At 35.0% G+C, this 27,915-nt stretch overlaps 5 protein-coding genes across 5 annotated transcripts; 3 read left to right on the top strand and 2 right to left on the bottom strand.

Annotated features, from left to right (window-relative positions):
* Window positions 1-1,027: 1,027 nt before the first annotated feature.
* On the bottom strand, window positions 1,028-11,313 carry CBG26232 (the record flags this gene model as incomplete). Its single annotated transcript, XM_045244809.1, has 10 exons — window positions 1,028-1,150; window positions 2,147-2,303; window positions 2,551-2,620; window positions 2,691-3,753; window positions 4,222-5,685; window positions 5,739-5,900; window positions 7,097-7,570; window positions 9,844-10,278; window positions 10,604-10,704; window positions 11,250-11,313. The coding sequence occupies 10 exons, from the start codon at window positions 11,311-11,313 to the stop codon at window positions 1,028-1,030; spliced, it is 4,113 nt and encodes a 1,370-aa protein (XP_045099428.1).
* A 3,847-nt stretch (window positions 11,314-15,160) lies between these two features.
* Window positions 15,161-17,463, top strand: Cbr-srz-29 (the record flags this gene model as incomplete). Its single annotated transcript, XM_002632456.2, has 4 exons — window positions 15,161-15,259; window positions 15,496-15,611; window positions 16,667-17,120; window positions 17,173-17,463. The coding sequence occupies 4 exons, from the start codon at window positions 15,161-15,163 to the stop codon at window positions 17,461-17,463; spliced, it is 960 nt and encodes a 319-aa protein (XP_002632502.2).
* Window positions 17,464-19,055: 1,592 nt separating this feature from the next.
* CBG13744 lies at window positions 19,056-22,519 on the top strand (the record flags this gene model as incomplete). The annotated part of the gene is made up of 5 exons (XM_045244808.1): window positions 19,056-19,177; window positions 19,415-19,586; window positions 20,626-20,764; window positions 20,957-21,131; window positions 22,393-22,519. 5 exons carry the CDS (start codon window positions 19,056-19,058, stop codon window positions 22,517-22,519), a joined length of 735 nt encoding a protein of 244 aa, XP_045095244.1.
* Window positions 22,520-22,790: 271 nt separating this feature from the next.
* On the bottom strand, window positions 22,791-24,744 carry CBG13743 (the record flags this gene model as incomplete). The annotated part of the gene is made up of 4 exons (XM_002632454.2): window positions 22,791-22,884; window positions 23,403-23,557; window positions 23,703-24,287; window positions 24,424-24,744. The coding sequence occupies 4 exons, from the start codon at window positions 24,742-24,744 to the stop codon at window positions 22,791-22,793; spliced, it is 1,155 nt and encodes a 384-aa protein (XP_002632500.2).
* A 1,047-nt stretch (window positions 24,745-25,791) lies between these two features.
* On the top strand, window positions 25,792-27,533 carry CBG13742 (the record flags this gene model as incomplete). The annotated part of the gene is made up of 4 exons (XM_002632453.2): window positions 25,792-26,112; window positions 26,234-26,833; window positions 27,182-27,321; window positions 27,440-27,533. 4 exons carry the CDS (start codon window positions 25,792-25,794, stop codon window positions 27,531-27,533), a joined length of 1,155 nt encoding a protein of 384 aa, XP_002632499.2.
* Window positions 27,534-27,915: the final 382 nt, after the last annotated feature.

Below are 27,915 nucleotides of genomic sequence, written 5' to 3'. Positions count from 1 at the left end.
CTTTTTTGGTCCGTGTTTGGTCCGTTTCTGGCGAATTTTGGTCTGTTTCCGGCCAATGCTGGTCCGGTGTTGGTCTTTTTTTGATCCGTCTTGGGTCCGTTTTTGGTATGTATTTGGTCCGGTTTTTGTCCGTTTTTTGTTCTTTTTTGGTCCGTCTTGGTTCCGTTTTTGGTCCGTTTTTGGTCTGTATCAAGTCTTTTTTCGACCATTTTTGGTGCGTTTTCGGGCCATTTTGATTCCGTTTTAGGCCCGTTTTCGGTCAGTTTCTGGTCCGTTTTTCGTTCACTTTTGCTCCGTTTTCGGTGTGTTTCTGGTCCTTTTTTGGTTCTTTTTTGGTCCGTTTTTTGTCCGTTTTTGTCCCGTGCTTGGTCAATTTTTGGTCCGGTTTGGGTCCGTTTTTGGAATGTTTTTGGTCCGTATTCGGTCCATTTTTCAGCCATTTTTCAGTTATTTTTCGGCCATTTTCCGTTTGCTTTTGGTTCGTTCTTTGTCCAGTTTCAATCCGTTCTTGGTCCGTTTTAAGTCTGTTTTTGATCCGTTTTTGGTCCGTTTTTGGTCTGTATCAAGTCTGTTTTCGACCATTTGTGGTGCGTTTTCGGGCCATTTTTGGTCCGTTTTAAGTCTGTTTTGAACCTTTTTTGGTCCGTTATTGGTGATCGATTTCAAATGTTGAAAAGTTTTGAAAAATTAAATCTGTCAAAATCATCTAAACTGAAATTATATTCGTATTTCGAAAATTAAAAATGCTCGAAACGGTGATTTTTCGGAAAAAAATCGAATTTTTTTTTTGAATTGAAATTTTTCTGAAATTCCGATATTGAGAATTTCCAGAATACCTATAAAGAAGTCATCAAAAAATCATAAAATAAAACAGTCATAGTTACTTTAATTATGAAACTGAAAATTTTCAATTTGAAAATAACAATTTTTTATTCCATAACTACAAGGTATACGAAAAACTATAAAAAATTAGCAAAAATGATGTTTTTTCTTTTTCAAAATTTAATTGACCAATTAAATAATTGTCTCAATATTCATTTCTCTGCGTTAATTGGGCTCGTTTTCCTTGATTTTTGCCATTTTTCTGGTCCGAATACTGTAGGTTCTCTTGATTTACGACTGGAGCCGCCGGTTCATGATATTTTTGACCCTGAAAACTGGTTAAATTAGGCCAATTAATGGTAATTGGCGATGATTACCGATTGGTCTTGTGAATTGGTTGGGATACTGTAGGTACTGTAGTTCGCATTGATTTTCATGAAAATTGTTCGGATGGGTGGCAGAGGTGTTCCAGTTGGTTTGGGGGCTGAAACTTTTGAATTTTGAAAAAATTTCCCTCAAAAAAAATCTTGGGGATTACTGTACCTGGATATCCATTTGGTCCACGGACCCAACTCCGATAGTCCCATCCTTTCTCGAGGGTCCAGCTGGGCGTGAATCCGACACTGTTGGCCAATTGTTGGAAGTTCTGAAACATTTATTGGAATTTTGCGAATTTTGAAAATTTGAAAAAAAAATCAAAATATGATGTTGAAACTGAAAATTTATATTATGGTTTTTTTATTTTCAGAATTTCGAATATTTTTGATTTTCAGGAAAATTTTCAGAAATTTTTAATATTCGAACTTGAAGTATTTTCGATTCTGGAGTTTTTCGAACTTTCGGGTTTTTCATAATTTCCGAAATTCCCGAAACTTTGCTTTTTTTTGGATTTCTGAGAAGTTCTGAAATGTTTATAATTTTTGCGATTTTTGCGATTTTGAACTTTTTTTGGATTTTCGGAAGAATTTTTGAATTTTTGAAAATTTAGGATTATTGAAACGTTAAAATTTTCAGAATTTTAAAATTTTTGGATTTTTCAATTTCCGATTTTTTGGAAATTTTATATTTTACACTTGTCTGCAATTTTCAGAAGTTTCGAATTTAGCATTTTCCCAATTTTTTGGAATTTTTGAAATCCTTCGAATTTTCGAAATTTTCGAATTTGTGGGTTTTTCAAAATTTAGAATTTTTGGAATTTCAAAATTTAAGAATGTTGGGAAATTTTGGGATTTTCGAAATTCAGAAGTTTCGGATTTTTTCGATTTTTTAGTTTTTAGAAAATTTTTAACATTTTGAATTTTTAAATTTTTTTCAAAAATCTCACATCAACTGGAGCCGCCGCACTATTCTGCTGTTGGCTCACTGGTTGCTGTGGCTGTGCCTGTGGATTACTGTAGTTTTGTGGCGCCTGGTTACTGTAGTTTCCAGCGTTCACCACCATCGATGCATCTTCCTGCTGTCCGTTTTGCATCTTTTTTAACCTTAATTAGAAGGTAATTAAAAGTTAACAGGGGTGATTAACAGGAAAGATCGAAAATATAAAATTTGGGATTAAAAACCCAAAAAAATTTTAAAAATTCAAGAAAAATCAATTTTTAAAAATTAAAGATTTCATTAATTAACTGAGCAATAAATTAGCAATTATCGAAAAACGGCAATCGGAAAATAATTAATTATTATAATTACTGGTAGTTAACTGTCAATGGGTCTGTAGGATACTGTTTGTACTGTAGTTTGACACCCAATTTTTCAAAATCCACCTGACGAGGACATGGCGGAAGGCGCTGGCCTGGAATGTCTGAAAATTTTGAGTTAATTGGTCTAGTTAATTACCCTAATGATCTATTTAATCAGAACCGGGAACTCACTTTCTGGTTTCATTGGTTGCAGCACGAAACGTGGCTGTTGCTGGGGATTACTGTAGTCATTGCTCATCATCATCGGGCTTCGCATTTGTTCCGGGTTACTGTAGTTTGGCGGTGGGTTACTGTAGGTTGTCGTTGAAACCGGACTTAACATTGTTTGTGGGTTACTGTAGTGTCCCATTTGATGTGTAGGCATCTGGTTTTGGTTACTGTTGTTTTGAGTTCGATGTGTAGGCATCGGAGAATTCTGGTTACTGTATCCATGAGTTTGATGTGCAGGTATTTGGTTTTGGTTACTGTTGTTTTGAGTTTGATGGGCAGGCATCGGAGAATTCTGGTTACTGTAGCCTTGAGTTTGATGTGCAGGTTTTTGGTTATTGTAGTTCACAGTTTGATGTGCAGGAATTTGATTTTGGTTACTGTATCCTTGATTTTGATGCGCAGGATTTTGGTTTTGGTTACTGCAGTTTTGACTTTGATGTGCAGGAATTTGATTCTGGTTACTGTAGCTCTGGGTTTGATGTGTAAGCATTTGATTTTGCTTACTGTAGCCATTAGTTTGATGTGCAGGTCTTTGGTTACTGTAGTTGAGTTGGACACCCATGGGTCGGCTTCCTTCGAAATTCGCATGAGGATTATTGTAGCTGGTGGTATTGTAGATGTGACCAGCAAAAGCCACGTCCCCTGAACTACTGTATCTCGTATGGTTACTGTAGTTCTGGCTACTGTACTGAAAACCTTGTGGTCGCTGGTTTTCATTTGAGCTCTGCTTACTGTAGCCAGTCGGATTACTGTAGTGAGCATTGCTCATCGAGTTCTGGTTACTGTACTGGTATCCTTGGTGGCTATTGTAGCTTGGAGGAATACTGTAGTTTGAGTTATTGTATCCTGGCTCAGAAGTTTCTTGATTCCAATTTTGAGTCTCCGGGGTACTGTACACCACGTCTTGCTGGTTTTCTGGATTACTGTAGGCAACAATTCTATCATTGCTCATTCCTGGATTACTGTTGATGATCTCTTGTATTCCCATTGAATCGAATTCTGGAGTGTCTTGAGTGCTGCGATTCTGAAATTCATGAAAATTTGGAGGAATTTTTTTAAAGGTGCATATCTCAAAAACTGAAAAAACTAGACAGTATTGAAGAAATGTAAAACATGAAATTTTACACGTTTTGGTAGTACAAATTTTTTTGTTAGAGTTGTTGGTTGTTGAGATATGCACCTTTAAAGTTGACGCGCCGTCTGCGTCTCTTCATCTCTCCAACTTTAAAAGCGCATATCTCAAAAACTAGAAAAGCTAGACAGTTTTTGTTAACTTACGAAATACGTAACATTTTATGCTCTACATCTCTCTAATTTTGAAAAATTGCCTAGTTTTTTTTTTTGAGATATGCGCTTTTAAAGTTAGGGCGCCTTTAATGCAGAGGGGAGGAAAAAAGTAAACTTTAAAGGCGCATATCTCAAAAACTAAAAAAGCTAGACCATTTTCATAAACTGATAAGATTAATACAATGTCATGCTCTCCATGACTAACCATAAATTCTCTCTCCAATTGCTCGGCAAACATGGGTAACGGGCTCAACAAGTCGAAGTCGAATGGATCATAATCCTTATCACTCGCTTTCTTCAAAAATTTTGGATTTCGATTCAAATATTCATCAACATCGGGTTCAAGAACAAGAGGTTCGTCGATTTTCGGCAATTTTGGATTCGTTTTTTCTTCTGCAACTTTTCGTTTCGTTAGCTTCTTTGGGTTAACCGCCACATCTTGAATATTCGGAATCACTGGGATTATTGAAATCAGATTTTCCGGTTCCTTAGACGTTTTCGATGCCCAGAACGTGTCCCAGAGTTGAGCTCTTTGCTCTTCAGAAGCATTTAGAAAATTGAAAATTCGCCTGATCGATGCCTGTCCTTCTGACTTCATTCGTAGGTATTCTGCCTTGTACCGTATTAGACTACGGTAGGAATTCAGCGAGCATTTTAGGATCATTTCGATGAGATCCTCTCGACGCATTTTTCTTGCAAGTCTCCAATTTTCAATTTTTCGGAGAACTTCTGTGGTGTCGGGGAAGGTTTCTGGTGGGAGGTTAGCGTCAAGGAAGGTGGGCTGCTCTGGTGGAATTTCCTGGGCTTTCGGCTTTTTGGGCTTCCTTTTAGGCTTTTTTGGGGCCTGATTTGGGTCCGAATTAGTGGCTATTAAGATTGGAACAGCTTCAGAAACTTCTGGAACCCTCTCTTGAGCATTTTGAGCCAAACTTGATGTCGTTGAGTCTTCTGGAACCGTCCGACTTGGTTGCTGATCTAAAAGTGTGGTCATTTGACTAGTTTGCTGAGCAGTTTGAGCCGAATTAGAGATAACTTTATATGGAATGCCTTCTGGAACCTGTGGGATTCTTTGTAGAGCATTTTGAGCCAAATCTGGAATCGTTAGGTCTTCTGGAATCGTCTGAACTGATTGCTGAGCTATTTGGGGCAAACTTTGTAAATTCGGGGTTGTAAGATCTTCTGGAACCTTCTGCCTCATTTCCTGATCTTCACACTCCTCCTCCATACAATCCTCATCATTCCCAATCTCATGCAACAACCATAGCTCCTCGGAAATGTCCAATTTCAAAATTCCCGCCTTCTCCTCCTCCCCAATTTTCAAAAAATTGTACATCCTCCGAATCAGCTCTCTTCCAGCAAACATATCTTTCCCTTGCACCTTAGTCTCTCTCAAATTCAAATATTCCGATTCCAGACATCCAAGGATTTTTTCAGAAAATTCGGAAATCGGGATTTTCGAGGCGTCGAGCCAGATTTTGGTGGCATCTAGGATTTGGTTCGTGTCCGGGACAAAATTGGCAGGTAGTTTGGCGTCGAGGATTCTGAAGACATTGTTGATTTCTTCTTGAAAATTGGGGTCTTCGATTTCTTCTAGTTGGATGTCATCAGATTCGCTGTTTGGGCTTTCAGGAGATTCGAAAATGGGAGATTCTTCAAAGATTAGAGCATTCTGAAAATGAATTTTTCAAAATAAAATATGAAATTCAGAAGCTCAAATCTTACCTCGAAATTTTTTTGCAGATTATCTGGGACTTTTTCAGCTAAAGCTGGACTATTTTCTCGACTCGTATTCACCAATTCTGGACCATTTCCATTTTCAGAAGTCTTCGATGCAGCTTTCTGGAGTTTTGGACGAACGATTTTGGAAATTTTGGTTTTCACAGCCTGCAAAAATATTTAATTGTAACAGTCGCAAATAAAAAAAAGATACTGTTATCATAAAATCATTTCTGAACTCCATGAAACAGTATTAAAATTTGTAGAAATCTAGTCTGAAAAAAATTAGTTTTCGGGTTGATTTTTTCGAATTTTCCGAATTTTAGCATATTTTGAGAATAATGTCAGCCGTTTTTCAGATATTTGGACCTATTTTCCAAGTTTTTTTTTGCTGTTCCAGCCATGTGTTTTAAACGAGTTTCGGTTTTTTTATTAATCGACGAAAGATATTAAAGTTTCTTCATGCTGTTCTCTAGCTTTTCTGATTTTCAATTTTCAAAAAAAATCTGAATTTGAACAAAATTCTTTTGACAGTTTCAATTTTACTATAAGAGATTTTACATAATTTTTTGACGATTTCTCAGAAATGTTCCTGCAAAAAGAAATACTTGTACAAAACTAGGTCAAATCTAACAAATATAGAAGAAGTGATCTAGAAAAGTGATAAACGTTGAAAACACTTAACAGTAACAGCGAAAAATTGCTTTTTATCATGGATCTTAAGAAATATGTCTAAAAAATTGTCAATTGATAAAACTTAGTTTGATAAATATTTTATCAGTTAATCATTTTTGACCACTTTTTGATATCTATTGCAGGAAACGAGATAAACTGTCTCAAAGTTAACACAACACAATTTCCAAGTATGAATAGAATAGAAAAGTTTCAAAAAATTCTTAACACATAACCGAAACAGCAAATAAAAAGCTTTCAAATTTGGCTCGTAAATTTTGACCCAATTTATCTCGGCTCTTGATAATGATATCAAAAAGTTGTCTACTGATAAAATAGTACTGATAATGTGATAAATGTTTTATCAGGTAATAATTTTTGTACATCTTCTATAGGAAGCGAGATAAAGTGACTCAACGTTAATGGTAATGAAGCGTTTGTTAATAAGATACTTTGCTAACTTTGAGTACATTTGTCTCGGTTACTATGAAAGATATCAACCGTTAAAATATTACTGATAGCATGATAAATTATTTATCAGTTGACAACTTTTTAATATCTCTAGCAGGAAACGAGATAGACTGAATCTAAGTTAAGAAAAAATTTTAGTGCGCTTCTTCATGGTCCCTAAAGTTAGTGATCCAGAAAATATTCCCAAAATCTACAGTAACCCTCCAATTCCCAAACCTCACCTCCAACTTTTTTTTCTGATTTTCCGACAGACCAAAATCCCTCAAAAACAAGTTCTCTCCCGGATTCTGCATTCCTTCAAAATTGGTCCAATCCTTTGTTGAGATCTTCAACTTCATAATTTTCTCCTTCACCTCTTCCGTCATCTCAATCCAATTGTGCATTCGAAGAACGAATTTCTGAGCACGGAGCAGCTCATTCCACTCGGCTTTTCGAGCTCTCATCTTTCGATAAACCTTATCAGTACATCCCAACACAGAGTTGGCCAAATCGACGAGCGACATTTTTGGCGGTTTCTTTTTGCAAGGATCCGTTAGGGACAGGTTGCGTCGCCAACCTTCAATACTGTCAACAAGACCTGGGGCGTCTGGTGTGAATCCTTCTGGTAATGGAGCGTTGATCATTTTGAGAGCCTCCAGAATTGTGAACACTTTTTCAGATTCCGCTTTTCGGAGACTTGCAATACGGTAACTTTCCTGTAAGAAGAATTTTTGAGGTTTAGATGATTTGGTTTACTTAACGATTTGAAAACGCTTAAAGAACATTAAGATGTTTTCAACACATAAGTGAAACATCAAAAATCGGCTTGTTGAAAAAGGGATGGTAAACGGCTTAGAAAACGCTGCACTGTCAACTTCAAATCCACATATCTCATTTCCTGTGAAAGATATCAAAAATGTGTCAATTGATAAGATGTTACTGATAATATGATAAACCTTTCATCCATTAGCAACTTTTTGATATCTTTCACAGGAACGGAGATAAATTATTTAAAAGTTGGAGGGTCTTTTTACAGGCTTAATATTAGCTCAATGAATAGATAAAACCTAAAAATGGTTCAAAGTTAGTCAAAGCTAGCTGGAAATAAATTCAACATTTCAGAAAGTAGCAATAACCTTTGAACCCAGAAAAAGACTGTACTATTACAAAATTATCAAAATCGGCCTTAGAATGTTTCTGAAACAGCTAGCAAATATTTTAGACTATCTGAAGCTACCTCATGGAATACTTCAAGAACATTAGTGGCAACGGGCCCTGCCATAGTTTTGTTTAGAATCAGTTTTGACCAACCAAAATAGATGTGATAGAAGAACTCAAGTGCTACAGTATGGTACTATTCGGGATACTGTATCTTGTCTATGAACAAAGTTACAGAGAAAAAGGAGGAGGCGTGTTCTCCGCAGAGAAATCTAGCTCCGCCCCTCAACGAATGGGCAGCCTCCTTTTTTGACATTTTATAGAAATTTTCTTTCGAAAATCCCAACCAGATTAGTTTTGGTCCGTTTTCACTGATTCTTTTTTGATCGATAGAAAATCTATTTGGCTACGTGGTTACCAAAATTCGACAAGAATTGAACTTTTTGAACATAGATATAATAAAAAACGTACGAGTGGATCGGGGTTTTTTCATCTTTTCCGTTTTTTGCCGCTATTCACTTTGAGTCAATTAATCTCGCTTTCTGTAAAAGATATCAAAAAATTGTCAATTGATAAAATATTTATCGTAATATCAGTAATATTTTATCGGTTGACAATTTTTTGATATTTCTCACAACAACCGAGATAAATCGGACCAAAGTGTAAAAAGGAGTTTAAATAGGTAAAAAAATGTTTCAGAAACTGCTAAACAGTGGCTAAAAAATTTCAATTGTTTTCAAAGTGACATATCCAGAATATAATTCAACAAAAAAAAACGTTTCTAAAATCTGATGTGAAAAACAAGAGGCTCAACTTTAATCCAATTTATCTCAGTTTTTGTAAAAGATATAAAAAGATAAAAGTTGTTTTAAGTTAAAAGATATAAAGTTGTCAACTGATAAAAAGTTACGGATATTATGATAAACATTTTATCAGTTGACAATGTTTTGATATATCTTACAGAAACCGAGATAAATTAGGTTAAAGTTGGAAGGCTCTTTTACAGATTCCACCCTGAATCAAAGTATATGAAAATACGCCAGAAATGATTCACAGCTGGCGGTCCTGTCATAGGTATTTTAGGACCCATTTTTTGACAAGCTAAATTCTATATGATAGAACATGACAAGTACTGCAAAATGATACAATTCGGAATACTGTATCTTGTCTACGAAACTATAGCAAGGCCCGCTAGGGACGACATGCCTCGTTTTCAAGTATTTTCAGGAAAGTTCCAAAAACAGAACTAAATTTGGAAGACTCTAAAATCGCTATGTCTCTGTAAGCGTACCAAAAAAGAAAGTATAGGAAAAACGACACATATGTTTGGAGAAAAGAAGAAGAAGAAGAAGAAGAGAAAGAGAGAGAGAGAGAGAGAGGCGCAGAGAAGACGGAGACTCCTCCCCTGGCAGGGGAGGAAGGGCATGGCAAGTCTACGTCCTCCCCACGAGATTAGTAAGATGTTTTAATGAAAAATTGTTCTGAGCTACAGTATCCTAGAGCCTCTGCTATAATAAAAATTTAGTAAAAAGACTATTATGAATTTCAAAGCTTTCTGATTCTCTTGGAAATTTTGATTTTTTGAATTTTTACACATTTCCGGTAAGAGATATCAAAAAGTTGCCAACTGATAAAATATTTATCATGTTATCAGTAACATTTTATCAGTTGACAGTTTTGCGATATCCTTCACAGGAATTGAGATAAGTGGCTTAAAACTAGAGGCTCTCTATTGGCAAAATTTGAGCAAAATTAGAAGGGGTATTATAGTGTTAAGGATAATTGAATTTAAAAAAAATTAAATTATCGATTTGTTAAAAAAAAAACTCACCTGCAACTCCAAAATCATCGGATGTGTCTCCGGTGTCGGAATCGCCAATCCCTGCTGCATCGCACTCTTCTCTCGATCATACATATTCCATTCCAAACTCAAATTCATGGTGACAATTCGTTGGCGAAGGCATTCACAGACACTCAAAAAATTGAAAAACCTCCAAACGCCCTCTCTCCGTTGGACCATATCCTTCCATGCCATCTTCTTGTGTTGTCTCAATTTTCCATAAACCCCAGATCCTCTTCCGATCACTTGATTCGAGAAATCAATTTGTCGAATGTTCTTGACTGCTCTCCAACAATCAGCACTATCCAGAATGTCGGCAATGTTTGGGGTGTATCCAATTGGAAATTCGCGGTCCAGGAATTCACAGATTTGTCGGGGAGTTGGTTGGATTGGAGAGTTGCATTGGCACACTCCTGGTTTGAGGGTCTGAAAAGATTTCTGGTTTAGAAGGCTGTGCGCTTTAGGCTTAGTGACCTTATGCTTAAAGACTTCAGACTTAAAGTCGCTAAACTTAAAAAAAAGTGCTGTAGGTTCAAAGGATTTCAGCTTGATAACTTTAGGCTTAAGGATTTTTTATTAGAACGCTTGGGGCTTAAATGTTAGGGCTTTAAGCTTGAAGTCTCTAGGCTTCAGGGCTCTAGACTTGAGGGCTCTAGACTTGAATGTTCAAAAGCGTTAGGCTTCAAGGTTTTTAGCTTAACGCGTTAACCTTAAAGTCACTAGGTTCAAATGCTTCAAGATTTTAACTTACAACTGGAGCGAGTTTTGTATGTATAACTTGAATTTCGGAATCACTTGGTACTGTATCCGATGCTTCTGGTTTCTGAGTCATTGAAGTTGTTGGAAGTGGTTCTGAAAATTTAAGATCATTGATTAGGAATAAGGTTTAAAGATGAGGGGGTATGAACTTCTTGGAATTTTCAAAAAACGTATGCTAATTTTGACATAAGATTCCTAAATATATCAAAGTCGTGAAACGGAAAAGTTATTTACTTTTTTGCAGTTAAAGCATACTTGTAATCCGGGCCTTTGCCGGGCCTTCGCGGGCCCTGCCATAACTCCTTTCAGAATTGATGTTTTCGAACCATCTCAATCAGGTATGATAGAGCTCCACGAGTACTACAAAACGGTATTATTTGGAATACTGTATCTTGTCTATGAACAGAGTTACAGAGCAAAAGGAGCAAAAAAAGCAGGCCCGCCCCGGGCCTGCCGGGCACTGGGAGAAAAGCCACTTTATGACCTGTAACTTTGTTTATAGATAAGATACAGTACTCCAAATAATAAGGTTTGAAAATATGTTGAAAATTACATTAAATTTTGCTAAAAATGACTGAAAATCACCCAAAATCACCTACAACAGTTCGAAAAACGGCTCAAAATGATCAAAAACTCACCTCCCATAATTATCGGTGAAGCATCAAATGTTGCTGTTGAAGAAGACGGTTCGTTGGGAAGCATCGTTGGGCTTCTGAAAAAAGTCTACAATAATATGGCTCTCAGAATCTCGACCCAATTTATCTCACTTCCTGTTAAAGATATCAAAAAGTTGTCAACTGATCAAATGTAACTGAAATTTGAAAAGCATGATATCAGTTGACAACTTTTTGATATCTCTTACAGGGAGCTAGATAAACTGAATCGAAGTGTAAGATTAACGGATACAAGCTCATGATGAATTGAGAAAAGATAAAACAAGGAGAAGAAGAAAATTCAGTGAAACAATGAAATCAAATGTTGATATCGATTTTTAAGAAAAGGGGTAAAAGTAGATCAAAAAAAATATGAGAAAAAATGGCGGCAAATTAGAGGAAGTAGGTTTCAAACTATTTTAGATATGAATCCAATATAGAATTAGAATGATTTTCTAGAAAAAAAAACATTCAGAAACAGCAAAAAAATTGAATGAAATTATCCCAAAAATAACTTAAAGTTAATCAAAAATTGGTCTGAAATAGCTTAAAAACCTTCAAAAAGCATCAAATTTTCAGAAAATGAACTCAATATTTTAAAAAATTGACCCAAAAAACTCAGAAATAAACTTTAAAAGATCTAAACAATGGTCCCAAGAACCTGTCAAAATATCCTTAAAATTTCAAAGAAAGGACCTCAAACCGTTCAAAAATGACCCCAACATCTCATAAATGAGCTCGGAAACTCAAAAAAATTGACTCAAAATCTCTAAAAATGGACAAAAACCTAAAAAAGTGACCTCAAAACATCTAAAACGAAATTTGTTCAAAAAATGATCTAACGTTGTTTAAAGGCGCTTGATTTAAATGAATGACCCTAACCAAAAAGAAAAAGGGGTGCAAAAGACACACAAAAAACATAGGGACCATCACATTCCACCTTACACACAGACAGTGTCAATGAAAATCGATGAGTGCCTGTGCTGTGCACAGTGCGCATATAGAAGACCAAGATAAAGAGGGGCTGTTGGTGGGGGGACAAGGACGGGTGAAGGAGGACTAGCAACACACAAACGGCATAAACTACGGTAACTCCGTCTATCTTCCCCTAGGCGGGGCAGCCACACTGAACAAACAGGGGGTCACCCTCTTTTTTTTCTCGGGCTGCTACATTGCAAATGCGCTCTATAGGAGGGAGCTTGTCTGTCCGACAGAGGGACTGTTGGGGACCCTTGGGTAGGGGAGTCACCCTCCAGGAAGACATACTAGACAATTAGAAAGTGCAATGTGCAATTGCGCTCTGTCGAATAGATCGCCTAAGAATCGAAATGCGCTCTATTGGACTGTTTAGAAGTCACCTAGAAAACGAAAAGGAGTATAAAAGGCCTTCGATTCCTAAATATCCTAGAGGAAAGACAAGGGGATAGAAGAGTCTAGAAGATAGGATTGAGCTCCTAGAAAATAGTAATTCTTTCAGGAACTTGCTCAAAAATTGTCCTAAAGATCTGAAAATACGTTAACAATAAACTAAAATAAACATTATCTACAACAAATGTACATCGTAATCTCAGAGTCATTCATATTTCCTAAGAACGATGAAACAGGAAAAAAAATGCTGGAATGATTTGTGCAAAAAGGAAAATAGTCAAACATTCAGGCCAGAATGAGACTAATAGAAATAATGAATTTGGTTTCTCATTAAAGGTGGGGGGACAGGAGATTTTTCGTAGTTTTTTTGTAGCTAGAGTATGCATTCTACCGTGACGGTGTACAACGCTTAATGTCACTCTGCGTACAGCTGTCGTCCTCGCCTTTATGTATGCAATCGGACGTGTGCTTTCTCTTTGCCCGCGTGGCTCAGTCGGTAGCGGCGCCGTACCCTCAATCATCGTCCTCACAAGTTCAACTCCTCGAGGGGCATCTTTGAACGGAATTTCGAGAACATTATTTTTTTCATGTCCCCCACCTTTAATACAGATGTGTGCCTTCTGAACAAATCTATAGGATATGGATGATAGGGTGAAGACAGACATTTTCAGTTTTTGGATCTGAAGACGTAGAAAGTGGTCTGGGACCCTCTAGTTTTATGACAATGTATACGTTGGGGTGAAGACAGGTACAGTAAGATACAATTTCAAAAGCACTGTCAATGTCATACTAGAACCCGACTACCTTGAACAATAGGACTCCTTCCGTTTGGCCCAATTTATCTCGGTTACTGTAGAAGGTATCAAAAAGTTGTTAACTGATAAAACGTTACAGATGCCATGATAAGCATTTTATTAGTTGACAACTTTTTTATGCTTTTCGAGGCAAGCGCTATGCCTCTGGTTGAACTCCACAACCAAGTGGGCCAAAATCCGACGACGAATGAAGGTGGAGCACTGGCTGGGTACTAATTATGGGTAACTGGAGGCAATCAAGTCGAAATCTGGAAAAAACCACTTGAACAGTCTGCATTGTGGTCCGCTACGACGGAAAAACGGATCTCATGGCGACCCGGTAGATCAAGAGAACAAAACATTTTTTTTGAAAATTTGTATTTTGAAATAAAAAATTAAGAAGCTGAAAATAATGATAATATTTCAAATGTGTCTGAAAAAGTAAAGAAAAACATTTCTGGATTGAAAACAATTCTTTAAAATTTTTTACAGGATTTCTTTAAAAATCTTCCAAAATCTGGAAATTTCTTTAAAACAGGAAAATTTCATAAAAAATGGCATCATCATTAAGTACACTGAAATTCTGAAATTTTAAAAAATTTTAGCAATATTTTGAAACATTGAAGAATTCCAACTTTTGAAAAAAAAATTAAAACCAATTTTGAAAATATTTTGGAAGGTTTTGTTTGTCAGAAACAAAGAAAAATCCAAAAAAGAGTTGAGATCTGGAGAAACCTGAAACACTTAATTTTTGGAAAATAATTTATAGTTTTTCCTGGACTTTCTCTACCAAAATCTGAACAAATAATTTGTCTGAAAAAAACCTGAAAAAAATTGAAGCATATTATTTGTCAGACGCAAAAATAGGTTTAAAAAAAGTAGAAATCTGTAAAAGTCGGAAAATTTCCTAAAATTGAACAATTTTATTTTTGGAAAAAATCTCAACTTTTTCGATTAAACTTTTCCAAAATTTCCAAAAAATGAAAATTGAAAAATCGTCCGAAATGTCATAAATTCATTTTGATTTAAGGAATTTGATCACCAATAAATTAGGGAACGACGGCCCAACAAAATGATTGCTAACATCTTATGCAACTTTTTGAAACAGAACAAATTCAAATAATTTGAAATTTTTTGGGTCATGACCTGGATTTTTTTTAGGTCATGACCTATTTTTTCTAGGACATGACCTAAATTTTTCCAGGTCACGACCCATTTTTTTCTATGTCATGACCTGGATTTTTTTTAGGTCATGACCAATTTTTTCTAGAACATGACCTAAATTTTTCCAGGTCACGACCCATTTTTTTCTATGTCATGACCTAATTTTTTTCAGGGCACTGCCTATTTTTTCTAGGTCATGACCTAAATTTTTCTGGGTCATGACCTAATTTTCAATTTGTTCTAGGTCTTAACCTAATTTTTTATTTTTCAAAAAAAAAAGTTCTGAAAAAATACAGTTTTTAGAAATTCATAAAAATGGCTACCAACCTTTTTGGAAATTGTCAATTTCTTGGATTTTTGAACACTTTTTTATTTCTTTAATTCCGAAACTTCACATGTAATAATCAAATTTCAAATCAGAAAAATCAAAAATTCAAGTTTCACCGAAACAGGTGATTTTTATTTTTCCTAAACAACAAAAGTCACATGATTCCATTTTCTTCAAAACTACACTAGCAAATTTCCACAACTTGTTGAAAATTTACCAATTTTTAAAAAATCACAAAAAAAATGTTCAATTTGACAATCGATGAAGTGTTCGACTCGGCAAAAGACACATTTGCTTTAACATACTTTTTCATTTTTCTGGCACTAATTTTATGTTTTTTGGTGATTTTGCCGTTTTATGTGTATGTCAATAAAGTGAATCGAGAAAGGGATAAATCGGTGCGTTTTAAGCAAAGTTATAAAAAAGTTTAAAAACCGGAATTTCTAAATTTCTAAAAAAAATTGAGAGTTTTTTTTTCGGTTTCATTTTGTTCTTAAAATTGTGTCAAAATTTGAAGTTTTGTTATGATTCTACAAGAAGTATGGTTATTTTGAATTTCCATTTTTCGTTTTTTCAGACTCCAATATTCCCAATAACCAATCATTTTTACGAGATTGCCAAAGTTTCGTATTTTCTATTTTTGTATATAGTTATCTCATTTCTGTTGATGTTCATTTTGTCCATTAATGATTCGTAAGTTAATTGCCATTCTAATTACCCTTAAGTTAGCAATGATTGGCTGTGCTACACGGTTACATGGGCCAAATTTTAAAATTTCGATTAATAGTAGTTTTATTTTCAGGTGTTTAAAACATTCTAGAACTTTCTTGAAAAATTGGAAAAATCTGAAAATAATTCTAAAATCATTTCGATGTTAATGTATTGTCGAATTAAGAAAACTGGGAACCTGAGATTTTGAAAACCATCGCTTTTTTTATCTTCGAAGAAGCGCGGAAAAATCGTAATTGTTCACACTCAAAATCGTAATAATCTAGAGCTATTATGCTTGTCTGAGAAAAAAAAAGGTTAGAGAGTATTTTTTGCAGTCTGAATACGGTAGCGATATCGAAGCGGAGAGCCTAAATAGCACACATAATTTGGAGACACAGACACTTTTTCTCTGCGTCTCAACCTTTTTTTTCTCAGACAAGGATAATATCAACACAATCACTGACATTAAGAAAATTTCTAAAATCTTTAGCAACTTTTCAAAACAGTGAAAATTCGATCTTTCGAAAACACTTTTTTTGAAACAGTTTTTCACATGACAATGCAGGATGCTAATACACATGCCAATACAGAATGTCCCACACACCGTCGACTTTCAGCCCATATATATCTTTTCCTGCGAAAGATATCAGAAAGTAGTCAACTGATAAAATGTTACTGATATTATGATGAACATTTTCTCAGTTGACATCGTTTTGATATCTCTCGCAGGAACCGAGATAAATTGGTTTAAAGTTAAGAGGTCGGCAGCCAACCGTGTAGCTCCGCCAGGACGCGCCGACTTTTCAACTTTGACTCAATTTATATCGGTTCCCATAAAAGGTGTCAAAAATTGATCAACTGATAAAATTTTTATCATGTTATCAGTAATTTTTAATCAGTTGACCACTTTTTGATATCTTTCACAGAAATCAAGATAAATTGGCTCAAAGTTAGTAAGCTCATTCTAGTAGAGTGTTTACGGTATCTTCAAAAAATTTAGTGATTTTTTTCTGAAAATTTAACCGCTAAATTTTTAGTGCTGGTTATGCTACACTAAGCTGTGTAACCTTTATTGTCACCTGTTTCTCCTTATACGTAATTGTTCAAGTTTGCCAACTCCTTATATCATTTCTGGCTATCCAAAGATTATTCTTATATTTTCTACCAAATTCCGAAAAGTACTTGAAAAAGGTTCAAAATCTTCTAATTACCAATATTCCCTATATTTATATAATTTTTGCAATTAAAGACATCTTGGGCTTAATTCTTGGTTTCGGCTGTGAAGCTTTGGAGTGCAGTGAGCAGAAAAAGATGAATTTCAAACTTTTCTATATTTCAACTTTTTTTATAATTAACTTTTTGTTAATTATCTCTGCAATTCTGTATATTCCTATTACTGTAAGTGTATGGAAATTGTCCAAAGAAATTTCGAAGAACAACACTTATAAATACATTTTTTATCAGACTCTGGTAATTTTGATTTTCAAATCGGTAATTAGAAACTAATTAATTTTAAAAAGTTATTAATTTTTCCTATTTTCAGTTCTCCATACCTTTTATTCTGCTAATGGTCGTTCCCTATTTGTCCAGTGGTCTTGTCTCGATTTCAATTGCTGTAATTGTGATGGACATTATAATTATCCCCCTAATTATTCAATTATCTTATCTGGGGTGTAACAAACGAAATATTCAGATTTTGTTCAAGAATTTTAGCTTTTCCAAATTTTTGAAGGTTTTATTGGATTTCGAAGGAATGGAATCGACGGTTCAACCTGGAATTAACTCGACGAATTCATCAAGAACATCTCGGAATCGAAATTTGGGATCTAATTGATTTTTGACTTTTTTATAATTAACTGTAATTAAATATCTTAAAATGTCCCATACAATTAAACAGAGAAAAATTCAAAAAAAAAGAAAAAATAGAAAAATGAATCCATTGAAACTGATGAAAATTGATTACCGTAAAACCTGTATCATAAGGGTCCCTATGTTGTTCGAAATTGAATATGTTTTCAGTAAAAAACAATTATAGAATTCCAAACAAACGTGCTCAAGTGTAGTGACTTTCAACGAATTTTTCAAAATAAATATCGGGACTCTTCTAATTGAAGAGCCCCTGGGCCAATCCTTCTAATACAGGTTTTACGGTAATTCTTCCCTCCAATTTTTCACTTTCTGAGGCTGAACAATCATGGCAACATTTTGCTGATCACAATATAACAATGCCTTAACACCGTCCATGCGCTGGTTACTGTAGCAATCACGAATTACCACGGGCTCTCCGTAACCGAAAATAACCGGATAGAAATACAGCAGTCCATAGGAGAAGTTACCATTCTCTCCGATCTCGTTTAATTAAATAATGAAAATTATGCAATCAAGAAATATATTATCTATCAGTTGTATCATAATATTTTAATTGGATAAAAATAAAAATTTTGTGATTTCACAAACTGGAGTGTGAATTCACAAACTGAAATTCAGAAACACGAAATAATTGGATAAAATCTCCCACCCAAAAGGTGAGAAAAGATTCTCAAATTTTTCAAAAAAATTTTGTGAGAAAATTTCATTCAATTCTGAGTATAATGGAAAACGTTCTACCACCGATGCTCAGTCCGCTTGGAAGCATGGAAAACCAATGAGCAATTGTTTGAATGGCAAATCGGATAGTGGATTGTGCAAGGCACTATGATTTGTGAACTCTTTTGATGAGGAAAATAAATTATGTATTTTGTTTCGTTTTTTTTTGTTGGATAATACAGTATTTGAATTTTTGGAATTTTTGGAAAATTTCACTGTTCCAGAAAACCCATTAAAGTTCTAATAGTTGAAAGCGTTTGTTGGGCACCTCCTATACTTGAAATTAAAAAAATTGAAATTTCTAAAATTCAAAACTTTTGAAATTTCGACAGTTCTTCTCGCATGTTTCTTTAAAGGTGGGGGGACATGAAAAAAATAATGTTCTCGAAATTTCGTTTAAATAGCCCCTCGAGGAGTTGAACGTGTGGGGGCGATGATTGAGGGTGCGGCGCCGCTACCGACTGAACTACACGGGCAAAGAGAAAGCGGTCGCCCGATTGGATACATAAAGGCGAGGACGACAGCTGTACGCAGAGTGGCATTAAGCGTTGTACACCGTCACGGTAGAATGCGTACTCTGGCCCCAAAAATCCCCCGTAAAATCTCCTGTCCCCCCACCTTTAAATTGGTTAAGAGGACATTTTAGAACCACTTATTTGGCAACTAGATAGTTCTGAAATGTATGTTTTCCAATGTTACAACAACTAACCAAAAGTATTGACAAATTTTGTTTGTTTAGGCTCTCCAGGTGGTTAAACATTCTTTAATTCCCTTCTTTTCCCTATTTTATACAGTTACATTATTATTATTATTATTTTCATGACTAAACCACACAAAACAATGGTCATCACACGAAAACGAAGAGACTCGAACAACACATTCTTCTGTACTTTTGTATTCTTTTGTCAGTGTTTAATCATTCTTTATTTGTATAAACATTTGAAGAATAGTGAGTTTTTAAAGTTTGGATTGATTGGAAATTTTCTGTTTCAGATGCTCCACTGGATTTGGAAAATGTTGAACTAAAGGTAATACGAATCTTTTTCCATGTTGGTTCTTCAAAATTCTAGATTTAGAAATGTCTGAAATCTTTAGTGTGCTTAAATTCTTTACTTTTTTAAATAGGATTTTGTAGGAATAATGGTCATTTTAAGCTATAAAAATTACTGTAATTACCATACTCAACTTAAAAAAATAAGCATACTTTTGCAGAAAATGCGTCTAGAAGCGTTCAAGGAATCCGAGAAGATTCGAAAGGAAATTTTGGAACTTTCAAAACAAAATGAGACGACACAATTCTACAATAGCATCAAATTCGAGGCGTTTTGTCCAAAAAAAGTGAGAATTGGAGGAGATGGTGACAGTGGGAAAGTGTCTTGTGATCCACAAAAAGCAAAGATGGACTGCACGTAGGTTTTTGGCGGGAGATTTGAATCTGAAATTTTTCGATTATGGGCTTGAAAGACAGTCTCAGTATTGAGCGTGTTTTATTTCCGCAAGTTTTGATATGGAATTTTTGGAACAGAAAAATTTTATATGAAATAACTTTTTGGAAAAATACTGTATCAGATTTGGCAAATATCTATTTTATTCAAAAAAATCTCATTCGTTGACCGTCTACTCCCCAAAGTACAAATAAAATTAGAACTTCTGAAAATCCCAAAAATTTAAAATTTCGAAAATTTCTAATTAGCCTGAAATTCGAAACTCCTAAACTTCAAAACAAAACTTTCAAAATTCCTGAAATTTCAATTTTTTGAATTTAAGATATTCGGAAATTTTACAAAATTCCAAAAAAAAAAAATGTACAAATTCTAAAAATTAGATACATTAAAAATTCATGGAAAAATGATTTTAAAGTTGAATTTTTGAAAAATTTCACTGTTTGAGAATTTTCATATAAAAGTTCTAAAAGTTGTTATATTAATATTGTAATTTTTATTTAAATCTTTAGTAATCGACAAAATTTAAAAAAAGCTTTTAAAAAAGTTTCGAAAAATAGGAAGTTTCAAAAAGGTCTGAAATTCGAAAAAGAAACGAACATTTTTTGAATTTTTGAACGTTTTTTTCCGGTAACAATGGACTTATCAGTTTTATCAATTTAATCAGTTTCATCAATTTTGCAAGTTTTAATATGGATTTTTTGAAGCATAATTTTTTTAAAGAATTTTACAAATTATAATAAAAAAATATGAAAAAATATCAGAAATTCAGAAATTCATAAATTTCCAAATTTTCTGATTTTTTAGGATTTCAGGAAATCCGGATATTTCAAAAATTCTTAAAATTCGGAAATCCAGGAAACCTAGAAATTCAGATTTTCAAAAAAATTGACTTTCCAAAAAATTCCAGCAGAATATGTTCCAGAATGCTCTCATTGGGACTAAACGATCAAATCCAATTCGACGAGGAAATCCAAAAAATCACTGATAATCGATGTAAAATTGTTGGCGCTGATATGGCGGAGCAAAATCAGACTACAAAGGAAAAATACGATAAAATGAGGGGTCAATTGTTTGTTGGAAACATTCCAGACACATTGAAAATGTGTGAGTCTTGAAAATTTCAAAAAAATTAAGTTTCGAAATTTTGGAAAATTCCATAATTCCAAAAGTTTTTCTCTTTCGAAAGTTCCAGAAATTCCGAAAAATTATTTTTTCACTTAGTTTTTCATCAGAACATCCTTCCTGTTTTACTAAACTTTCAGTTAATTTTCCCCAAATTTTCAATTTTCTTCACAGATCGACTAATGATTGATTCTGAATCCCGGGATGTGGAAATTCTGAAAATCGATATCGAAAGTTCGGAACATGAAGCACTGGAACCATTTTTGAAGGATTATTTTGTATGCCAGATTCTTATTGAAATTCATGGACACCCAGAGAAACAATTGGAAATGTTGAGGAAATTGTCAAGGTTCGATTTGTTTCAATTCAAAAAACTTGGCGGAAATTCAGAAAAAATTTCAAAAAGTTCAAAAAAAACAGAAAAATTAATTAGTCCATGGGCATTGGTGAAATTTGATGATTATGATTGAATTCAGAGATTTCAAAAGTTAAAAAAAAAAAAAAATATATTTATTTGCAATACATGGGGGAAATCGATAGATAATTTGGCAAAATAATAAATAAAATCTGAAATTTCTCAAGTTTCGGCAAATCCAAGAGAAAAAAATGCGTCAATTAAGAAATTTTGGCATTCGAGATTTCAGGAATTTCAGAAACATAATTTCTTGAATTTCGAGCTTTTCCCAAATTTTCAAAAAATTTAAAACCCAAGAGATTCTCACCACTCATATTTCTGAAAAATGCTCAAATTTGGCTGTAATTCAAAACAAAAATTATCAAAATATTGAGAAAAGTTTAATTTGTTTCAAAATCATTGTAAATTTTTAAATTTCAGTCCATCTTTTCAATCCAAACCGTCTATTTATTTCTATAATTCAGAAAATTGGTGGCATTTCGATAAGTTCGGAAATTACAAAAAATCAGAAAAATCAGAAATTTGCATTTTCCAATACATACATTCAGAATTTGTAGAATCCAGTTATTTCAGAAGGAAGTTCCGAAAAAGTTCTAAAACTCGAAAATTCGAAAACACAAAATTCCTAATCCGAAAAAAACTTTAGAATATGAGAAGTTTCAGGAGTTCTAGGAAAACGAAATACAAAGTTCCAAATTTTACAATGTTTCTGACTTTCAACAAATCCCAAACGTCACGAATTCCTAAAACTCAAGTAATCCAGAAACTTCAGGAACTTGGAAACCCCAGAAGACTTAGGAAATTAAGAACTTGAGAAACTTGACGATTTAGGGAATACTCAGGATTTTTTTAAATTCCCAAAATTTAAATTTCAGAAGATTCTGGAAATGCTTTGAAAAATTTGAGAAATCCAGAAATTCTCAAAAAAAACTTAAAATTGAATATTCGCAAAATTTAGAATTAAAAATATAAATTCAGAAGCTAGCTCGATTTTCAAATTTTTCAAGGAAAAATATTCGACTTGTCCCGGAGCCAATCCGAAATCATAGATATGGAAGTTTTGAGTGTTTGACAAATTTAAAAAAAAGTTAAACATTATTCTGAAATCCCCATTTGAAACAAAGACTTTTATTTTCAGAACATTTATGAGAATTTCAGGACAGTGAATTTTTTAAATGTTTCCGAAAATTTTCAGACTCGGCTTCCGCCTATTCAACTTGGAACCGAATCCAACGTGTCCCATCTGTTGTGAATATTCATTTATCAACGAAATGTGCATGTATCGTTATCAAGTCACCCCATTGGCCATTTTAATTCCTTAATCATTTTTTTTATTTGAAAAAAATCAATTTTGCTATCCAAGTTATAAAAAATCGAATTTCAAATGAAACTTTCAAAATCAATATTTTTATTGGCTAGCCAAAATCTCTGAAAAACCAAGAATTTTCAGAAAACGATGCCAAAATCCCATTCATTCAGTTAAATACAAAATTGTAAAATTTATATACCGTTGGGGTGGCTGGGAAAGGTTAAAAATTATGTACAATCAAAGTGCGAATAGAAATTAGGGTATGGAGGGTAATTAGCACCTAATTAGTGAGCAATTATCCAAAGCGCAATTAGAGAGGAGCAAAGAGTTGCAGTTGTGTGGTGAAGACTGATGGAACCATTGTCCTTATCGTCATCTCTGGAAAATTTGCATTAGTGTGTAATTAAGGGTGATTAGGGGGCAATTAGTGGTCAAAATTCTGAAAATGAAAAAAAATTAAATTTCAGAGTTATTACTCTTGTTCGAAATCAATGCACGTTGCGGCCGAGAAAACAACGGTGGGCGGAGCTTAGCTCCCACAGAGAGAACCTTACTGCATTTTTCAAATTATTGCACGCGCCTTTAATACAGTGCCTCAACATTTATTGAATTTTTGCCTTTTTCTTTTATTTTTTCGCTTGTTTCTGTCTAATTTTGTGTAATTCTTATAAATCTTTAATTTATTTTTCTTATTAAATAGAAAAAAACAGCCAAATAGGGCCCAAAATAAAAAACGTCCGAGGTACGGTATTTAAAGGCGCATGCATCCATTTGTTGTTTTCGCTGTGCGACCGACGATGCGATTTTGAGTGAATTTTTGTCCGCAACGTGCAATCATTTAGGACGAGAGTAATAATTAGTTCGGACTAATTAGGACTAATTACTGAAACAATCACCCATTATCTTTTTTGTCATAGTAGTCGTCGTCGTCCTCATCTGAATCCTTCTTTTTTCGGTTTTCTTTTTTCGTCGTTTTCTTTTTTGGCTTTTCTTCCTCTTTTTCATCGTTGTCTTCAGAATTGCCACGTCGAGATGTTGGACGTCTTCTTTTCTGAAAATTTTTTTTGGAATTTCGGAGACGTCAGATGACCAGAATTTTTGAAGACGTCCACTTTTCTATATTCAGGGTTTCCGAAGACGTCAAAAATTCAAATACAAAGTTTCGACGTCTTCTAAAATTCAGAAACCAAACTCACCGGAACGTCTCCTTCTTCCATCGGATCAAACTCCTCCTCCTCCTCTTCTTCATCCTTCTCATATCTCGACGGACGACCTCTTCTAGATGTTGGCTTCTTCTTCTTACGTGGCGATTCAGAATCCTCCACGTCTTCAGAATTCTCTTCCTCTTCTTCCTCCTTCTTCGGACGTCTTCTGACCTCCTTCTTCTTCTTATTCTCCTCCTCACGTCTTCTAGTACTGTACTTCTTATCCATCAAACCCTCCAAATCATCCGAATCCTCCACGTCATCATTCTCCTCTTCATCGTCATCGTCTCCAGAAATCCGTCTCATTTTTTGTAGAAGATCCGACGTCTTCTTTTTCTCATCTGGAGACAAAAAATCGGAATTTTCAGAATCTCTAAAACGAGCAGCGATTGGGTGTGAGAACACTTGCTCTGATTTAAAAAGAAATTTCGATGTTGGAATCACCAAATCGTCAGAATAGATGCCTTCTGAAACTGAGAAAACGTCGGAATTCTGGAAGTCGTCGGGAAGTTCATTGGCAAGGAAAGCGCAGACGAATGAGGTGGCGGATCGTTGACGAACGTAGGGAGCCATGTGCTGGAAGAATTATTTGCGTTGGGGCGAATTTGGAAAAAAACAGGAATATTGAATTTTTTGGAAAACGCATTCTCTCAAAAAAATAGCAACCGGAACTGTTAAACTGCAAAAGTTCAAACTTCCCGCCTAATCTTACCTCTGTAATGTGAATCGGGTCTCCTCTGTAGGCGTATCCTCGAATACGTTGCCGTTGATGAGGAATACAGATGAGATATTCTGACAGAAGCGGAGACGGCAAATCTTTCACAGTCATGGCTACATAATCCATCGGATCGATGACGTCATTCAGATGAACATCCAGATTTCCTTGAGCATCGAAACGGAAAAACACATGGCAATTTGTGTCGGGTTGGCAGTTGGCGGGTAGTCCGTAGCAGGCGTTTGGTTGGGAGCAATCAGTGGAGGCGTCGATTAGAAGGAAGAGAAGAGGAAAGAGGAAAATGAACATTTTCGGCATTTTTACCTAAAAAAATTAATTTTACCTTTTGAGAAAAATGTTACATTTTCAGGAAAAACGATTTTTTCTAATAGGATCATCCTTTATGCCCTTTGAGCTTAATTACCTCGGTTCCCATAAGAGATATCACAATTTTGTCAACTAAAGAAATATTCATCTTTCTATCAGCTACATTTTATCAGTCAACATGTTTTTGATATCTCTTACAGAAATCGAGATAATTGTGCTCAAAGGGCATGTACAGGGTGGGATAAATGTTGTAAAAATCTTTGAAAAAAAAAGTAGAAATCGGAAAATCGTAAAAAATAATTGGAAAACAACAAAACAATGAGGCAAAGTTAGCATCTGGAAAATTTAAAATTCGCGCCGGTAGATCAAAAAATTTGAAAAATTAAAAATATAATTTTTCGAACAAAACACATTTTTTAAAATTTTTTTTGATCTACCCGCGCAATTTTTCTAATTTCCCAGAAAAATCAACAAAACAACAACCGAATGCAATTTCGACTCACTTTTTCTCTTTTTTTCGATTTTTTCTTTTTAAATTTGGTTTTTCAACCCGTACTTGTTACCGTATTTGCTCCAACAAACCCTATGTGCGCAATCTATACGTACTTTGAGCTCAATTATCTCGGTTTCTGTAAGAGATAACAGAAACTTGTCATCTGGTTAAATGTAGCTGATAAAATGATAAATATTTTATCAGTTGATAAATTTTTGATATCTTTCATGGGAACCGAGATAATTCAGCATGAGTACATGGATAGGATAGGCTTCTTTTAAAGCAAAGTACGCCCTCCAAACAGTCAACTTTGAGACCAAATTTCTCACTTCCTTTAGAAGATATCAAAAATAAGCCAATTAATGAAATGTAGCTGATAAAATGATGAGCATTTCATCAGTGGACAAAATTTTGATATCTTTTATAGGAACCGAGATTATTGAGCTCAAAGGGCACATATGATGATTCTATCGGAAAAAATCGTTTTTTTTTCTGAAAATCTAACATTTTTCTGAAAATGTAAAATCAACTTTTTTCAGGTAAAAATGCCGAAAATGTTCATTTTCCTCTTTCCTCTTCTCTTCCTTCTAATCGACGCCTCCACTGATTGCTCCCAACCAAATGCCTGCTACGGACTACCCGCCAACTGCCAACCCGACACAAATTGCCACGTGTTTTTCCGTTTCGATACTCAAGGAAATCTGGATGTTCATCTGAATGAAGTCATCGATCGGATGGCTTATGTGGCCGTGACCGTGAAGGAATTGCCGGACCTTCGGTCAGAATATCTCATCTGTCTTCCTGCGCAACAACGACGTCTTCGTGGAGTCGCTGGGAGTGGAGAGCCGATTCAGATTACTGAAGAGGTAAGGGGAAAGCGCGCTCTATTGAACAATGCTAGAAGTTGGCAGGATTTCAGCCAAAAAACACTCAAAATTCAATTTTCCCGCTTTCCAAATTTGCCTCAACGCAAACACCTTTTTCCAGCACATGGCTCGCTACGTCCGTCAACTCTCCGCCACCTCATTCGTCTGCTCCTTCCTTGCCACTGAACTTCCCGACGGCTTCCAGAATTCTGACGGCTTCTCAGTTTCAGAAGGCATCTATTCTGACGATTTGGTGATTCCATCTTCTGAATCTCTTCAGAAATCATCGGACGACATCTTCTCACACCCCATCGCCTCTCGTTTTAGAGATTCTGAAGACTTTTTGTCTCCAGATGAGAAAAAGAAGACGTCGGATCTACTGGGAAAAATGAGACGGATTTCTGGAGACGATGACGATGATCTAGAAGCGCTTCTAGAAGAGGAGAATGATGACGTGGAGGATTCGGATGATTTGGAGGGTATGATGGATAAGAAGTACAGTACTAGAAGACGTGAGGAGGAGAATAAGAAGAAGAAGGAGGTCAGAAGACGTCCGAAGAAGGAGGAAGAAGAGGAAGAGAATTCTGAAGACGTGGAGGATTCTGAATCGCCACGTAAGAAGAAGAAGCCAACATCTAGAAGAGGTCGTCCGTCGAGATATGAGAAGGATGAAGAAGAGGAGGAGGAGGAGTTTGATCCGATGGAAGAAGGAGACGTTCCGGTGAGTTTGGTTTCTGAATTTTAGAAGACGTCGAAATTCTGAATTTAAAGCTGTGGCGCCTTCTGGAATTCAGAATTTTTCACGTTTTCTAAGATTCTGTATTTAGAAAAGGACCTTCTGAAATTCAGAAATTGAGAACTGTGACATTTCCAAAAGTCAGAAGACCGTTTTCTGTAACCCAGAGTCTGAAAATTTGAAGTTTTCTGAAGTTTAGAAGACGTCCCTTTTTCTGAAACTCAAAATTGAATTCGAAAAGTTGACGTTTTTTGAAACCCTGAATATGAAATAGTGCACGTCTTCAAAGATTCTTGTGATTTTGACGTCTTCTGAGATTCAAAACTTTTTCAGAAAAGAAGACGTCCGACATCTCGACGTGGCAAGTCTGATGACAACGATGAGGAAGAGGAAGAAGAAAAGCCAAAAAAGAAGACGATGAAAAAGGAAAACCGGAAAAAGAAGGATTCAGATGAAGACGACGACGATAATGGGTAATTATTGGTTTTCATTACCCTAACTAATTATCTAAACTTTTTTTTTTGGAATTTTTGATCACTGATTACCTCCTAATTACCCCTAATTACCCACTAATTGAAAAAAAATTTTCAGAGATGACGGTGAGGACAATGGTTCCATCAGCCTTCACCGCGCAACGGGAACTTTTTGCTTCTCTCTAATTGCACTTTGGATAATTGCTCATTAATTAGACACTAATTACCCCCTACACCCCAATTTCTATTCGCACTTTGATTGTACATAATTTTAAGCCTTTTCCAGCCACCCCAACTGTATATAAATTTTGAAATTTTGTATCTAACTAAATGAATGGGAATTTGGCATAAGTGTTTTAGCTGGAAGAGTTTTGGGTTTCTAGGCCATCTTAGCAATGGCCTAGAAAAAAAAACCATGGCCTAGAATCCCAAATCCTCAAGTTCGTTAGCCATTTAGTGACGTATGCCAGACAAAACGAGGTGAAAACATTCAATGAAAAAAATAATAAAATCTAGAAAAACAAAATTTCCCTGGAGGACGGTATTACACGAGGCAGACAACTTCAAATTTTCAGCTATACTACTTTTTTGGCT

Source organism: Caenorhabditis briggsae, assembly GCF_000004555.2.
Source record: "Caenorhabditis briggsae complete genome, chrIV, whole genome shotgun sequence".
In the NCBI taxonomy this organism is placed as follows: Eukaryota; Metazoa; Nematoda; class Chromadorea; order Rhabditida; family Rhabditidae; genus Caenorhabditis; species Caenorhabditis briggsae.
Note: the sequence above shows the minus strand (reverse complement) of the source record. Positions and strands in the feature narration are given on the sequence as shown.